General features: G+C 44.3%; 1 protein-coding gene across 1 annotated transcript in view; it reads right to left on the bottom strand.

Moving 5' to 3' along the window:
- Positions 1–18,091, bottom strand: part of LOC134629377 (complement C3-like) — an 87,304-nt gene that overhangs the window by 24,413 nt on the left and 44,800 nt on the right. Inside the window, exons 29-30 of the mRNA XM_063476665.1 lie at positions 16,091–16,176; positions 13,780–13,857 (exon numbers count right to left, since the gene is read on the bottom strand). Coding sequence (XP_063332735.1) covers positions 13,780–13,857; positions 16,091–16,176 — 164 coding nt within the window. The remainder of the gene's footprint in view (positions 1–13,779; positions 13,858–16,090; positions 16,177–18,091) is intronic.

The raw sequence follows: 18,091 nt of genomic DNA, 5'->3' as shown, positions 1-18,091 counted from the left end.
AGTCTATCTGGGTCAGATATAAACCAAGTTTAGGTGCAGTTTATTTTTGTTGTGCTGACTTTTTACAGTCGGTTACAATAACTCGTACTGCGTACTAGCTAGCATGACGTTTCTATACTGCTGGGCAGGTGCTATGATGTTATTGACAGTGAATTTTATTTTATGCTTAAAGTTAGTTTCTCAAACTCCTCAAAATCTTAACAAATTGTGCCAATCCTTACATGTTGCACCAGGCTGACTTATCATCACAAGTGGAGAAGTCTGTGACAGAGGAGACAGAAGAGCAGGAGAGAGAGATGGAGCAAGAGAGAGATTTGCAAGGCAGACTGACACCAGCGCATTTATAACAGGCATGAGTGACTGGCGACATGTACATCTCCGCACAGAGGAGCATGAAAAGAGCACTACACACCAGACCTGTGCTGAAGCTTTTTTCTTAAGGTGCTCAAAAGGCAACATCAGGAGCTTGTTTGCTGGCAGTCAGTTGTCAGCTCACAGAGCACAAGTAAAAAAGAGACGGCAAGTTTTACAGCATATAGTGGATGTGGTCAAAGTACTTGGGAAGAGGGGACTCAGCTGTAGGCATGTGGAGAATGAGGCTGCATACACTTTGGGTGATAACACCATCGATCATTGTAACTTTCTGGAACTGATTGTGTTATTAGGCAAGTATGATATGTGCCTTGGAGAACATTTGAATGACTGCATTGAAAAAAGCAAAAAGTTGCATCAGACCAGTGGATCAAGAGGTAGAGGGTCTCTCATCACCCTACTCTCCAAAACAACTGTCACCTCAGTGGCTGATGCACTTGGCCATCTCATTCAAGAGAGCATTGCCAGTGATGTCCAGAAAGCTGGGATGCTTTCTGTTCAGCTAGACACAACCCAAGACATCACAGGTTATGATCAGTGCTCAGTAATCATCAGGTATGTTACTGAGGCTGTTCAGGAGAGGCTTGTCTCCATAGTGAGGTGCGAAGCATCCACGGGGCAGTACTTTGTAAACTTGCTTTCTGAAGTTTTAGAGCATCTGAATCTAGACAAGGCCATGTTCATTGGGAATGCAACAGATGGTGCTTCAAATATGCAGGGCCAGTACAAAGGCTTTTCAGCACTTATGACTGCCCAGTCTCCAACTCATGCGCATGTGTGGTGCTATGCACACATACTTAAAATTGTGCTTGCTGACACAGCACAAAGTGTCACTGAAAGTGGATCACTCTTTAATTTACTTAATGACATAGCTGTGTTCATCAAGGAGTCCTATCACAGGGTTAATCTGTGGGAGAAACAAACCCAAGAGACGAGACACAGACGCCTCAGTCCAATAGGTGAGACACGGTGGTGGGCCAAGCATGATGCCCTCCAAAAAATCTTTGGACATTTTGGAAAACCAGAAGATGGCCTCTTCGTTGATGTAGTGCTGACGCTGGAAGCCATTGAAAAGAGGGAAAAAGAAGTGTTGAGATTTAAAATATATATTCTTAATGCTTATTTGCTGATTATATTGTTTTATGTATAAGAGAGGGCCAGCTTTGAGTTTGAGCTAAAAGTACTGACAGGAAACTGCATGTTTTTGCAGAGCCAGAAAGTGAAACTAAGCAGAGTGTTTGATCGAAACTTAAAGTGTGTGTGACGTCTATATAAATAACCAGGCTTCCTGTTTTTGCTTGAGATCTCGGCTGGCGTGTCTGTGGGTGCCTGCTCGATCTCCATATTCCGGAATATGTAAAATTAAAGATCATTTTTACGTTAGACCACTTTGAGCCGTGTCTTTCTTGGCCGTAAAGAATACAAAGAACTGAATTTAATAAAAGCCAGCTGTTCGTGCCAAAGCACGAGACTTTAAAGAGTGTCTCTTGAAGCATGAAACTGTGTTAACAGCACAGATATTTCTTAGAGTGTTTGAGCAAACAACTCCTCTGTCCAAGTACCTCCAGTCAAAGGGGATGGACATTCTCTCTGCCCATCATATGGTGACTGCCACACAAGATAGCCTCAAAAGTATCGCCAGGGACTTCCCAACTGTGAAGGCAGCTGCACATTTGTGAAAGAGACAAATCAAAAAATCTAGAGAAGAGGGGCAACAACACAGACATGGAAGTGGAGGCTCCACTACCTGAAAAGAGAGCCAAGAAGAGAAAAGGCATGGCCGGAGAGATGCCTGAAGATGAGTTGCAAATCAATGCTGAGAAATCATATGAGGTGAAAGTGCACAACATCATCCTGGACACAGTTATTGAAGCAATCCACAGACAATTTGTCACACATGGCCCTCTTCTTGTGGATTTGGCATGGTTGGACCCCAGGAAGTTTAGCCAGGTCAGAACAGTTTCTCTTCCAAGTAATGCATTTCAAAACCTCAGCTCCTGTCTACTTAAATTTGACAGCAGGGCTACAGTTAATAACCTTCAGTCAGAACTGAAACGTTTTGCTGAACAGTGGGAAAGGCTTAAGACATTACATGTAGATGACTACAGGACCAGAACAGCAAAGGACAGATCTGAAGAATGGGACGAAGAAAGTGAAATTGTGACCAAAAGCTGTGGTTCTTGCAAAAATTACCCACTGTGCTGCTATCAAATACTCAGGTGGTTCAACATGCTGTCTGATGCCTATTGTCTCCTTGGGCTGGCATACAAGTACCTGCTGACCCTCTCCCTCACTCAGGTGAAAGACCATTCTCTACACTCAAGTTCATTAAAAGCAGACTCCGAAGCAGCCTGTCTGCAAACAAGCTGGAGATATTTATGCTGATGGCCACTGAAAAGGATATTCTCATGTCATTGGACTCTGACATGTTCATTGACAGGGTACCTGAGAAGAGTGCCCTGCTGAGAAAGCTCCTTTTGTAACCTGGTGAGGTGAAATAACAATGAGCAACACGTTCCTAATTATCTATTGTTAATATTAAATTCAGCTTTATTGTCATTGCCTAAAGTACAGTCAAATGAATACGTTTAGTATCTACCCTCACTTCAAACAAGTCAAATGTCGGCAAATGCTTAAAATTTGTCCAACTTAATAGATAGAATAAATATGAGATTGGGGTTTACGCATTTATAAACATGTATTCTTACAGTCTAATCTGTCATTGTTTCGTTTCAGATGCTGTCAGTCATTTTTGGAAGCCTGAAGTGTGTTCATTTTAAGTACCCACATAGCAAAATTGGTATAGCCCGGATCTGGCCCATACAGTGTGCTTACACATGGCCCACATACCGCAAAGAATGACGGCCCTTTGGTGGCCCAGATCTGGTTTGCCAGATGTGGCCCACAAATGGGCCAGCACAAGGCCAGTTGCAGATACACTGCTGTCCCTGTGCTGGCCCAGAATAGTTTCAGCTCTGGCCCCAGATGTCAGCCTAATGTGTACCTTAATCAAGCCATGTAATAACAACTTGTGCCGGAACATAATAGTGCAAAAGTAACATGACAAAACTCTGTTCAGACACTGACTCTTATATAGTGCTTTTCTAGGCTCCCGGATGACTCAAAGTGCTCTATACAACATGCCACATTGACCCAGTTACAAACTTTCTCTAAACTGATTGCTTCTTAACTACATCCATACACATTCTCACTCTTTAGATGCAGACTGGAGGAGCCAGGGATCGAACCACTAACCTTCCGATCAGTAGGTGACCTGCTCTACCTCCTGAGCTACAGCCACCCACTGGCTGAGCATGAGTATATACTCACAAACCTGTCAAACCTTCATTTGAAACGTTGGCTACCATAGCAGTACAGTATTGCAACATGGCATTTGAGTCTTCTAACTAAAATAGGAAAATAGGAACATAAATAGTGCCATCATTGCCAGACCTGGCGCACATCTGGTTGACATACACTCTGCCATGACACCAGTCAGTCAGAAGCACCAGCTTGATGCCGGATCCAGGGAAGACCTGTTTTCTATAAGCTTGGGCCACATAACCCAAACCACAATTGAGCCAGATATGGCATGCCATCGCATAAACAGCTGCATCTATGCCAGGCCTGGCCCATATCTGGATGACATACGTCTTATCATGCCAGAAGTCAGCCAGCAGTACTGGCTTGATACCAGATCTGGGCCAGACCTTTCTGCTATGTGGGTAAGTACTATATAGAATATGATTCAACCATTTTTCTAGAGTAAACATACCAGTACTGTCATCATCTGAAAAAATCTATTAAGTGCAATTCTTTCTCAACCTTCACTGTCTGTCCTTTCACTTCTTAAAGGTTTCTATGTCTTGAGGTATGTTCAGTGTTGCTGCTGTGTAAGTGTTGTAGGCAGTGATGGGAATAACGGCGTTAGAAATAACGGCGTTACAAATAACGGCGTTACTAACGGCATTACTTTTTTCAGTAATGAGTGATCTAATTAATTACTATTTCTATCGTTACAACCCTGTTACCGTTACTAACAAGAAAATGCGGTGCGGTCGCATTACTATTTTTCAACAAACAGACGGTTGAAGCTGTCTTCAGCTTACCGCATCTTATATCACTTGCAGAGAAGTAGTATTCTGGGCGCTACAGCTTTAAGCAGCTGCGCTCCTGCAGACGGTGTTCTGACAAACCATCCTACTTTGGCAAAACGTCCTACCGTAAGTAGTTTATGCACATTTCTGCTGTCACAGAGTAATTCCAGCACAAATTTAAGTAGGTATGATGGTTTGCCACTTACCTTTCCCCATCAGAGTATGCTTGTAGCTCATATTCATAAAGCCAGGACGGTTTGCCACTTCATTTTACCCGTTAAAGTATGTTTGTAGGTCACATTCACAAAGGTAGCATGGTTTGGCACTTAATTTTACCCGTCAGAGTATGTTCTATGTATGTTCTGTGTTGCCGAGGTTGTGGGCGGGTGGGTGTATGGGGGCCCGGCCCTGGCGCAGGGTGCCGCCGGTGCATCGAGCCACCTGGGGGGCTCTTCAACTGGTGGGGGAGGTTGTCACATCTTGCAGGAGCTTTCCTCTCTTCAGGAACTCTCTCTGCAGGAGGGGGAGATACAGGAGAGGTGGAGGAAGATCTCAGCCTGGGCGTCTACTGTCTTGTGTAGTCTGGAAGATGAGTGGATGATGGGGTGGGTGCAGTTTTCTCTGTGGTGGGGTCGGGTGGACTGTCCCGGGCTCTGTGGGGCCGGGCGGCACTGCTGCACTGGGCCCCAGTCCGGACGGGCCTGGGCCCCCTTTCCCTGGCGGGTCGCAGAGTATGGGGGTGCCTAGTGGGGTCAGCGGGGGAGCTGGCCCCAGGAAGGGGTCACTTGCCCCTCCCTTCCTTCTCTCCCCATCTCCAGCCGCCTCCCTCTTCCCGCTCCACCACAATCACCCACACATGCAGGGCCTTGGGGTGCGGGTGTGTCACCAGGGTGCAGAGGAGGCATCCCCCCCCCCTGTCCCCTTCTGGCTGCCTCCGCCTCAATTTTATCCCACAACTTAGACATTCACATTACTCACACTCTCATTACACATACATATAGGATCTTGGGGGTGGGCATGCTACACGGATCCAAATTACCATCAGGGTGTACACCTCACCCCTGGCGTCGTTGCCCACCTCTCAATTTTAAATACACGTAGACATTGAGGGCTAGCAGGAGGGGCTATGCGCTTACCTGCTGCTCTGGCAGGTAGCTCCATGCCCTCCTGGGTTCACCTTAGAACACACATACATCAACACTACATATGAGCGGGTGGAGGGAGGTTTGGAGTCTTCCTACACCCCTGTTCTCTGCGGCCTGCTGGAGCGGGGGGGCTAGGAGGAGGAGTTGGCCGTCCGACTGGGGTCTGGAATGTGGGGCCTCCCTGCTGCTGCGGAGTCGGGGCGGTCTGCTCCTCCCCACCGCAGGGAAAAGGGTAACACCACCTGGGTCTGGGCGCAGTTTCCCCCTCCAGGGGCAAGGGTACCTAGACCCGGGGCTTAGAGTACGCTTGGGGAGTGTGATTGTGTGTACAGTGTCTCTCTATGTCTGTCTCCACGTTGGGTGAGTGTTGAGTAATTGTATATGAGAGCATGAGGGTGGGAATGGATGTTTGTATTTGTGTGTGCCTGTATGTCTGTGTCTATATGTCAGGTTGGGTATCAGACGCCACCTCTCTGGGGACATCTCAGGCCCTCCAAGGTTTGGAGGCCTATCTCCCCCCACCACTTCCCCTGCCGGTGGCGGACGCCCTCAGACATTGGTGCGTTGGTGGTTCTTTGTGTCCGGGGGTGGGCGCCCAGGTACCCACCGGCTCACTCCTTGGCGGCTGCTTATCGGAGCCTGGAGCCTGGGGCTCGCTTGGGCCACTTCGGAGATGGGGTGCCCTCGGCCTCTCGGCCCGGGGCTCGGTCACTCAGGCGCAGCTGGCTGCCGGCGGAGCTCACGGGCACGTCACTGCAACCCCCCCTGGCTTCTGCTCCGCGGCTGCTGAGTGACCCCTCATCTGGGACTCTCCTCAGCTCTTTCTGGGATAATGGCGCGGCTGCCCCTCTGTTGGTCTTCCTTGGTCTCTTGTATTCTGGGGGCCTCTGGATGTCTGGAGTTTTGATCTCCTCCATACCTGCTTCATGCCCTGGAGGACGGGGCAGTGGCCCCCCACACCCTCTAGCAGATCATTACATGAATCAACCTTTAAAAAAATAAAACAAGCGCGTCCATGCTCACAGGTGTACACACAGGTGATCACACACACAAACTACACCCTTTTTGGTTCCTACCTCAAAGCACACTGTGCGCTGTCGATCTCACGTGCTGCACAATAATGTTTAATATTTAGTATTTACTGTCATATTCTCATATATCATTGTGATGTTGTTTATTACTCGTTTTCTTCTGCTTGCTTTCTTTTTTCTTTCTCAACAGGTGATCCAGGTGATCGATATATGTATTTTTTGTCTGCTTATTCTGTTGGTTTTTGTTTTTTGCCCTTTTCCCCGTCCCTCTTCTCAGTTTTTTTTCTTTCCCTCTTTCTTTCTCCCTTTTCTTTCCACCAGTCAAGTCTGTCCCGTATTCAGTAAGTGAAAATAAAATAAACAATAAAAGGTGAATCAAATGGACCATTACGGCAAGGCTGGGATGGTCCATTTGGTAAAGTAAATCCGTTGGGCATCTTTCTTCGCCTTTAGACAATAATTCTGATGGCAAAAGAACCAAACGGGACAGGTGAAAAAAAAAAAAAAAAAAAAAAAGAGTATGTTCTAGCTCTTATAAACAAAGGTAGGATGATTTGCCACTTAATTTTAGCTGTTAAAATATGCTTGTAGGTCACATTCACAAAGGTAGGATTGTTTGGCACTTAATTTTACCCATCAGAGTAAAAGGTAGGACGGTTCGCTTTTTGGCACAACACCTGGAGCTAAGGGGGCAAAACCATTGCATGAGTGCTGCTGTTTGCTCTAACTCCCCTCGTTCTTGGCCATTACTGGCTACAACAACATGACCCTCAGATCGATTGGAAGAAGGGGTGCCTATCTGGGTGGGGGGAGGAGTGCCATATGAACTGCCTTAAGTCCGCTACTCCCCCTCGAAATCATCTCCGTTGCCTGTTTCGCCTGACCTCTCTTCGGTGCCTCCCATCTACCGCGCTCCGGTGGAGGTGTTCAGAAAGGATAAAGAACTGTCACTACCCCTGCACCGGCCATATGACTACGCCACTGACTTACTCCCTGGAGGTCCGCTGCCTACGAGTCACCTGTATAGTCTCTCCCAGCCGAAACGCAAAGCTATGGAGACATATATTACGGACTCCTTCCCACATCTAGTCAGTAATTGAAAAGGGCGGGTTCTGCACTGACAGCTTGAGAATAGACTGTATGTCAAAGGAGATAAATGTGAATTTCATGTTCAAACTGTATCCTTTCTGGGCTACATCATTGAGCAGGGCAATCCAAGGCCTGATCCCGTGAATGTGAAAGCCGTAGAGGAATAGCCCGAACCCACCGACTGGCGCCAGGTCCAGCGTTTTCTCGGGTTTGCTAATTTCTACGGACGGTTTATCAGGGATTTTAGCAAGATTGCCTCACATCTCACTCAACTAACTTCCCCTAAGGTTTCTTTTAAGTGGGATCGGTCTGCACAGAAGGCTTTCGCCCACCTCAAGGAGCGGTTTGCCTCAGTGCCCATCCTGTCACAACCATCTGAATCTCCAATGTGTGGTTGAGGTGAACGCAGGAGTAGGTGCAGTGCTTTCCCAACAAAATGATGGTGATCTGCATCCTTGTGCTTTTTTTTCTCGTCGTCTCTAACCCGCAGAGCACAATTACAATGTGGGGGGGGACTGGGAGTTGTTGGCGATCAAGCTTGCCTTAGAGGAGTGGAGCCAAACATGTCGACCAAGGATGCCATTTCCACTGCACTTCACCCATGGACTTTTCTCCCTCCTCCCATCTGGCAGCATTGGGGCCCGATAGCTTTTTCCCACAGGCCATCAGATTCCTGAACTCACTACCAGCTCCCCAACTTCCCCCCACCACACACACCCACACAAACCATTAACTGACTCTACTGCGCTCCACACACCACTGCCTTTGTAAATACAGATGCTGCTCTATGGACAATCCTGCTCATGTTGGTCACTTTATTTCATTCAAGGTCACTTTAAATCACTCATACTGTGAACTGTAAAGCTGCTACGTTGGTCATTTTAAACCACCTCAACGTCACTTTAAATCTCAATTGTAAATTGTAAAGTTAGACTGTTATTGATCCTTTTAGCTTAAGTGTATATTTACTCCCCTTACCTTAGTCTTAAAGTGTATATTTATTTCTTACTCTTCCTATATTTATTGTTTTTTTGCACTGAATGGAACTGGAGCCTCGTCATCTCATCTCTCTATATACTGTACTGCAGGGGTAGGCAACCTTTCTGATGATGAGTGCCATCTAAAATTTCCTCAGAAGTCAATGTGCCATATAGTTGCATTAGCAATAAATTTAATAACGCTCTATATTAACAGTTACAAACTATATAGAACAACTTTATAGAATTATATTTGTTCGCAGATGTTGGCAGCTATCAACGAATAGTTATCAGATATTTTGAAACAAAAAAAGACACTTTTTATCCATAACAAGAACTCCATAACAGCAAATGGACTGTACAACAGAAAATGCAAATGCTATTTATGGTCTCCTCACAACAATGATAAGAAAAATAAACTGGGCCAATGTGGCATGTTTGTTAATACAGAGATACACATGTTAATGTGATCTCTGGTCTCCCACTCAGAGACACAGGTCTCCGAGTGTCCAGCATTCAGACGGCTACCTGAGGACACTCATGTGAGAGAAAATCTGCTCACACAGATATGTAGAACCAAATACTGTCAATAAGGCCTCCGCAATGTTCTGAAGACATTTAAACTTGTCAGGTAGTGATGTCCAGCAGGTGAAAATGCAAGCTCAGTGAACACGCACAGCTGTGGATTCCAGCTGCGTTCGTAGTTCTGCAAACTTTGACCACCACAGAGTCGAGGTTTTCAGTTCAATCAGCTGCATTTCGATGTCACATTAACTGGCATTAACTCAGCCAGTTAATGTGAGACAAATCCAGCTGCTCATTAAAGCTTTCTGGTTTGATCAGAAATGAAAACATTGGTCCATACACCTGAAAGTCCTGAAAACCCATTGTGAATTCTGTCTCGAGTCTACGGATGTATCCATGTATTTCCGTGGTGCTGATGCTGCGCTGAGCGGAAAGCTCCTGAAGCTTTCTGACACTCCTGAAGTGTCAGAATGTGGAAATATCAACATCGCTTGAAAAAACTGCCAGCTAGCAACGTCCCTCTCACCAGTAGTTATTTTTAGCCAATTACAAGTTGAATCTGGTAGTTGGGGTAGTTAGCTAAGATACCGTCATTAAGAAGTGGCACAACTAACGTGTCTATATGAGCTAATTTGCGATGTGCACCGCTGGCCCGGCCATTTATTTTTTAATGCACCTTCTCAGATTAATTCATTGTGTGTCGTGCCCAGGGCTGGACTGGGACAAAAAATCGTTTTGACTAGAGACCGACCCACCAGGTATTAAAGCCATAAAGCCTTTGTACCCCCCTTTCCCTGTTAATGGCCTACCTGGCCCCCTGGCAAAACTTTGCTAGACCCGCCCCTGCACAGTTACCAGCTGTCAGCTACTTAGAAAAGGATCCTGGTGTTATTTGTCTCTCAAAAACAGTTCATAACTTCCCTTCAACTCATTCATGTCACCTAAAAGGTAAACCTGTTTCTCCATCACCTGTTCAGCTCTGATGATTCAGTAAGGACATCTCCTGGTTTCATCTTCATGTTTCCCTCTCACCAGATATACAAACCGATATCATGACCAGCAGCTTTTACAGCTGTGGCTCCAGCAAACATCAACTGATACTAGAAATTAATATTAAATAAATTCTAACAACAGCTTATCACGCTTAAACATGCTGCTGTTGTTTAGAGCGACATCCGGCGGTTTCCTCTTTCTGGCACAAAGTGGGTGATAAACAAACAAGAGAGACGGGACTTGCGTCAGAAAAGTCGATCAGCTGATCATTGATCAGTTTCATGATTGAAGTAGCAACAGGAGAGGGAGGGGGAGAGAATGAGAGAAGAAGAGGCAGCTGTACAGCGTAAAGACAGAATAAATCCAGCTTTCTGTCTTTTTCCATTCTAGCTGAAGTACGGGACAGACTGCGTTCTTTTTCAGCTCAATACGAAACGTGTAATATTTTCTCTGAATGAGGGACCATTCCATTTTTTAAGGGGCGGTTAGCAACTCTACTAACTAACCTTATGAATAAAATAAAGTTCACTATCAGTAACATCATAGCACCCACCTGTGCTACGATGCTGGCAGCTGTATAGAAACTCCGTCATGCTAGCTAGTACGCAGTACGAGTTATAGTAACTGACTGTAAAAAGTCAGCATAACAAAAATAAATTACACCTAAACTTGGTTTATAACTGACCCAGATAGACTGCGGGTCATACCTTCTTACCTGAAGTTCAGTTCACCTGACACTCGGACCGGCGGCCGCCTCGGGTCTCTCCTCCTCCTGCCTCCCCTTTCCCTCATCCACCTGCTGGCCTCCAGCAAACAACTGTGTTATTTTTACACATCTGCCAACATCTGGCCAATCCACCATCTTTCATTGTTTATACCGTTACTAAAAAAAAAATCAAAAAATCATCGGCCCATAAAAACGAAAAATCACCATGGTCGTGCCATCAGTTAACCCAGTGGTTCTCAAACTTTTTTTGCCGGGCCCCCCTTTGTTTACAAGAAAAATGTCCCCCCCCCCTCCACCTGCACGCGCGTGCGCGCACGCACATCCTCCAACCACACACACCCATATTTTGCTCCATTGCGGTTTATTTCACACCTCAAACATTTAGTAAAAAATTAAGCAAATACGGGAGGAGGGAGGTATGGGGTCTTCACACACCCCCGTTCTCTACTAGCCATCGGGGCAGGGGGCTGGGAGGAGGTGTCGGCTGTCCGATGGGCCTCCCTGCTGCCGCGGAGCCTGGGGCGGTCTGCTTGCCTCCACCCCGGGGGAAAGGGTCACATCTCTTGGGTCTGGGTGCCGTTTCCCCCTCTGGGGGTGAGGGTACCTGGACCCGGGGTATAGAGTATGTTTGGGGAGTGTGATTGTGTGTACATGTCCATGTATGTCTATTACTACGTTGGGTGAGTGCTGAGTGTTTGTATATGTGTGCATGAGGGTGGGAATGCATGTTTAAGACTGTGTGTGCCTGTTTGTCTGTGTCTATATGTCAGGTCGGGTCTTAGACTCCACCTCTCTGGGAACTCCCAGGCCCTCCAAAGTGTGGAGGTCTATCTCCCCTCACCACACTCCCTGCCAGTGACTGATGCCCTCAGGGGTTGGTGCATTGGTGGTTCTTGGTGTCCGGGGCTGGGCGCTCAGGTATGCACCAGCTCACTCCCGGTGGCTACTTGGCGGGGCCTGGTGCCTGTCGCTCGGTCAGGCCTCTTCCGGGGCAAAGGGGACCCCCCGGGCCCCCGGGCCTCCGGCCTCTGGGTCTGCGGCTCGGTTCACTCTGGCACAGCTGGCTGCCGGCAGAGCAGGCGGGCACGCCAGTGCAGCCCCCTCTGGCTTCTGCTCCGTGGCTACTGGGTGACCCCTCGTCTGGGGATCTTCTCAGCCCTTCCCAGGAGGGTGGCACGGATGCCCCTCCGGTGGTCCACCTTGGGCTCTCGCACTCTGGGGCCTCTGGATGTCTGAAGCCTGGATCTCCTCCATGCCTGCTTCATGCCCTGGGGGACGGGGCTATGGCCCCCCACACCCTCTAGCAGACCGTTACATGGAGAAACCTTTTGTATACAAGCGCGCTGATCCACACAGGTGTGCACACGGGTGTTCACTGTTCGTAGACATAAACTACACCTTTCTTAGCTGCTACTTCAAAGCACATTGTGCGCTGTCTGTCCTGTGTGCTGCACAACAACATTCAATATTTAGTATTTACTGCTGTTCACACTTAAGATAACCTTTATTAGTTTAGCTAGATTAGTTTAGCTAGATTAACGGGATGGTGTTTAGTATGTTGCTTTGTTTTGTTTTTTTTGCTTGTTTTCTCTTCTTTTTCTCTCAACAGGTGATCCAGGAGATTTTTTTTTCTTTTTCTCTTTGTCTTTGTAAGTGCCCTTTCTCACTGTCCCTCTTCCCTTCTGTTTTTCTTTTCCTTCCTCTCTTTCCTATCCCCCAGTCATGTCTGTCCCATCTGTAACAACTGAAAATAAAATAAATAATAACAACAAAGGTTGATCAAATGGACCAATACGGCAATGCCATGATGATCCATTTGGCAAAATAAATCCATTTGGTATCCTTGTTGGTCTTCAGACAACAATTCTGACAGCTAAAGAACCGTCAGAATTCTTTAGCTGTCAGAATTCTGACGGCTAAAGAATGGCAGCTCACTTCGTGGCTTTACCTAAGCTCCTGTCTGCCCTGGAAACCACCCAGTTAGTTATCCATCACGTTTTCTGCCTTCATGAAATCCCTGAGGACATTGTGTCCGACTCCATCAGTTCAGCATCACCTCCGCAGATGTCGCCGGGTATGGAAAGCCACCTGGGCAGCGTTCCTATGCACCAAGGACCACAACAGCATCTCCCATTCCTAAATACGCAGTTGGACAAAAGGTATGGCTTTCTACACGCTTTGCCCCTGTACGAGCCAAATCAAAGAAACTAACTTCTGACTACACTGGACCATTTGTGATTGAGGCTCTGGTAAACCCTGTCTCTGTTTGGCTAAGACTTCCCCGTAATATGAGAATTCACAATGTCATCCATGTGTCACAAGTTAAGCCAAGCCTGTCCAGTCCTCAGTGCTGCTCATTGACCCAGTTTTCCTCCCACTGCTTAAGGCTGTGGCTCAGAGCTTATCATCGCTATATCACTGAGCTACCTGAGTTTGTGTTCCCTGGCAAATTCCTAGTTTTATTTCTCATGTTGGCTTGTTATTTTTCTGACCTTGTGTCTCTTGTACATAGATTCCTAGACCTGTCCCTGAACCTTGCTGGATGCCTGTTTGTTTGTGTGGCGTGGAGTGTGGAGGAGCGTGACTGTAAGTGGCTGAAGAGGAGCGAGAGTGTGGACTAATCCCCCCCCCCCCCCCCCCCACCCCCCCCCCCCCCCCCCACCCTCCCTCCCTGGAGCCCTGGAGCCTCTGCCCCGTACCTTGTATATATTGTATATTGTGAAAATAAATTTGTGAACTCTTTCTTTCTAAACTGTGAGTCAGCGCATGAGTCAATTCCGTCCGCCTTGACAATATCTTAATTGATGGGATGTTTTGTGTTACCTGAGTTGATCCATAGCCTCCGCCCACCTTCTGTTGTTGGATGAACCATCTCACAACAGGCCTGGCATCTTCAAAGTTCTTTATCAAAACAGGAAGAGACAATGGTAGAGTTTAAGAATAAATTATAGAAAAGTTCTCCAGATTTCCTGTTATGGTTAACATTTTTCAAAGGTGCCTTAGAGCTTTAGTACTTGCAATCTTCTTTTTTTCCCATTAAGGTATAATTGCAGAAAACAAATGCATTAGATGCTGCAAGAAAATGCAAGAAAACAGTCACAAACAAGAGCCCTTAGAATGCACAACTCCCCTTGCAGAGTAAGGGCTATACTGAAACTTTTATGGTGTTTTCATTGCAAGATGCTGACATCAGCCTACTTTTATTACAATATTCTGATCTTTTATAACAACACTGACCTTTGACCTTGAAGCATTGCATGCTAAAATGGTGTATTTTATTATCTTTATCCATATGATTAGAGCAGAATTGGCTTCTATAAGTTGTGAAAACTTGAGATTTTAAGATCTCAAGTTTTTTAAGTTTTTTAAGATTTTTAAGTTTTACGATCAAATACAAGTTTGACCTTGGGCGCTAAGAATGAAGGTCAAGATGAAATGCTAAGCCAGGGGTCAGAAACCTTTAACACCCAAAGAGCCACTTGGACCCGGGTTCAACGTAAAAGAAAACACTGGGAGCCGCAAATACTTTTTGACATCTAAAATGAAGATAACACTGTATATATTGTTTTTTACCTTTATGCTTTGTGTGAACAACTAAAGTGTGTTGCTTATGAAATCCATGTGCTACAGGGAAAATTACATTTTATTTATGTAATTAGCACATTTTGAACTCTTAAAGAAATATAACAAAAGGAAAGACACCGAGCTGAACTAAAATGATCCATGTAGCAAAGAAAATCTTTTGTGAGCCGCCACCCTTATATCGCCTTTGGGCTTTTGAAGCCTTGACCTGACTTTTAAAAAATATTTGGAAAAAAAGCCCTATGCTGCTAAAAAATGAAAAATAGATATTTGCAAAATTCTGCCTAAATATGTATTTTACCACGTTAATGTGTGTGGCGTGGTCTGCAGTGCCGCTGCAGGGGAGGAGGACGCACCTGAGCGGCACCCGCAATCACACCTCGCCGCCTTAAAGTCTGTGCTCTCTCTGCTGTTGTGTTGGTATGTGTCGGGCTGTGAGCTGAAAAGCTACAGCCGGCTGTATGCGTACAGCAACCGTGTGTGAAAAGTGGTCAATAAAGAAATGCTGAAAAGCAGCGGGTCTGCCGTGATATGTTTACAATGGGACTTCTGCTCCTGAACCTCTGCGCACAGCGTCTGCAAATCGGGGCTGTACGAAGTCACTTTCATCTTTACGCAGGACTGTAAGCTGTCGTCTGCGGCGTGAGCGGTGTTTGTTTTTAACATAGTTCACGGTGGAGAATAGCCTACCTGGGGTTGAAAGTCTCGATAAATGCACGGCGTTTCGGCGGGTATACCGGCTTCCGTGAACGTGACGCTTATTTTGAGCGATGAAAAATAATAAAATATAATTTTATTTTTATATTTCAATATCACAATAATCTTCCAATTTAGAACTACAAGTTAAAAAAAGAACTAAACACAAATAAAATACACTTCAGCTAAATACTTCTAATTTATTTTCCCAAACCACCCGGAGCCACAGTATAAGGCCAAAAGAGCCGCATGCGGCTCCGGAGCCGCAGGTTGCCGATCCCTGTGCTAAGCCAACCTAGGTGCTCATGCTCTCCAAGGACTAGTATATTATTGTGAAGTTTGAAGACAATTGTTAAAAATTTTTGGGGACTATAGAGATTTTACAGATTTTTACATTTGGCATGACATTTACTGTTATTGGCATATACCATCACACAAAATTTGAAAATGATATGTTAAAAATAGACAATGGACTGCTAACAAACAGAAAAACAAACAAACTGAACAGATTACATGCTCCCTCCCTTTAGGGGAGAAAAAGAAAAAAATTATATATGCCTAAAATGTTTTTCATAGTATATGAAGAGTCTGTGTAAATCTCATATTTAATTGAATTTGTATTTGCAGGTAATAATACCACAAAACTAAATATAGAAATGTTTTTCATCATGCTGGAATTTCGCAGTTAAGTAAATAGTAATTGAAGTTCTCTGAAGTGCTCTGACAAGTGGTCAGCTATGGTATTTTCATACTATAACTAAAATTTTCTATGATTTTTGTGTCCCAAACCTATAATATTTTAGTAATGCATAAATGAAAGATGTTTCATTGCTTGTATAAATTTAGACATCCTCACCTGGGTCTTGACAAGAGCAAGAAGAGCATAAGCTGTCGCCTCCATGGTGTAAACAGATCCCCTGCGCACAGGCCAGTGAGATAGCTCTGAAAGACACAAATACATAAATACATATATTTTTATTACTATAATATATCTTGAACAAGCCTACCCTCTTGTTTTAGAGATTAACACCCAAAGCCCTCAGTGTAGCATAGCTTGTTACTGGAAACATTGCTTGATAAATTTATTAGACCATGTAACATTAGTCACAAAAACAAGAAAACAAACATTTTAACCTCCTAAGATCCAAACTCTTTCATGGCATGAATTTTTAATTTCTCTTTGCTATTTGGGCTGTTTGGGACCTGATTAATGTAAAAAACAAAGAATTACCAGATTTTTTTTTAACCTGATTTTTGTTTCTGAGAGAAATGAGATCCACGTATGAGGATATTTGCTTTAAATTTCGATAGAACAGAGGCAGTATAATGTCCTCGTAAGTGGAAATCAGACCCTTGTAGAGCAAATTTTTGTATTTTGGTCTAGACATCCCAAAATGTGATGTCCAGATATGTGGACGCCAGGTCCTAGGAGGTTAAATATCTGTTAAAACTTTTTTAAAGCTAAAAAATAATATTGGTATTTATTATGCCAAAGGTAAACTGAATTCACATTTTTTACAAAATTTAAAATTTGAAAAATTCATGGATTATAAAAATTTTCATATTTTAACCTTTAAAAAAAGACTTTCCATTAAAAGCGCTTGCACATAGCTGTGGATGAACCATTAAAAAAACACAAAAAATTATCATGGTAATTAACAATGCTTTAAATTTAGTGCAACTTTGGCATAAACATTACATTAGCTGGTTGTCTAAAAGACTTGTTAAACACAGTATGTTTGTGTGTCCTGTATGCAGAGTTGGGACGCAGAGAACAATGGGGTACATTGTTACTGAACTTAAGCAGAATGTTCAGGTATCTTTACTTGAGTATTTATTTTTATGGCAACCTTTTACCCTATATTTTTACACAAATACCTGTACTTTCTACCCCTTACAATTTCAAAACAGGCTTGTTACTTTAGGTTCAATGGTATCATTATATAGTATTTATACTCTGGGGTTAAAATGAGCTGGAACTAGTGCAGGTGTCCGTAAGTTGATGTTGTGCGCTTCAGCATCTAGCTAGTGCTACTGAAGAGGAGCATAAACAGAGTAACATTTTTTTACTAACAATGTTTTGTTAAGTGACAGGTCATTTCAAATACAATGTTTCTATCAGCTCAACAACTGTCAAAGAATCATTTCAGCAAGCAAAGAAAGACACAACTCAAACATGTATATACATGGGTGATCTCAGTGGAGACTCACACTGAGACATCAGTTCCCTCTTTATTTATACACTGCTCCTTCCTAAAATATGTCGGGTCGGCGCCCCTTGTGTGTAAAACAACTCCTTACAAGGTGATAAGCATGAAACATTCTCAAACTGTTAAAAATAGTAACTGGTCAAGCTTATCTCAGCAAACTCAGCAAGGGTGAGGTTTTCTGTGGTAGTTTTCCTTATGCAAGCTTTGTCATGAAACACAGTAAAATAGGAGATTTAAATGAAGCTAAACAACTAGGGATTTTTAACTACAATAGAGCAGAATACATATAAAAATCCTTTAACAACAACCATCAGCAAACACAAACTGTTTGAGTGCAGTTTGTAACACAGTGTGTTGCTAGCTAAAGGCCCAGCTGCTGTATTTTACAGAGAGAAAAGATTGCGATATAACTTTAGTCAGAGATGGAGAAAGATGTAAGAAAGAGGACAAGAGAGGGATGAGAAAGGTTGTATGTCAAGGTAAGGACTGCTTAGTGACACTTGATAAACTGCTAACTTAAAACTTACATGTAATGTCCTCATTTGTAATCACAAATATGTGTTTTAATAAATTTTGTATTTTTGCATTGTAAAACATCTTGCAAAACAAATTAAACTACAGAAACTTTGTGTTTTTCAAATGTTGCA

This window comes from Pelmatolapia mariae, linkage group LG6 (assembly GCF_036321145.2).
Source record: "Pelmatolapia mariae isolate MD_Pm_ZW linkage group LG6, Pm_UMD_F_2, whole genome shotgun sequence".
NCBI classification, from domain to species: domain Eukaryota; kingdom Metazoa; phylum Chordata; class Actinopteri; order Cichliformes; family Cichlidae; genus Pelmatolapia; species Pelmatolapia mariae.
This window is presented reverse-complemented; position numbering and strand designations above follow the sequence as displayed.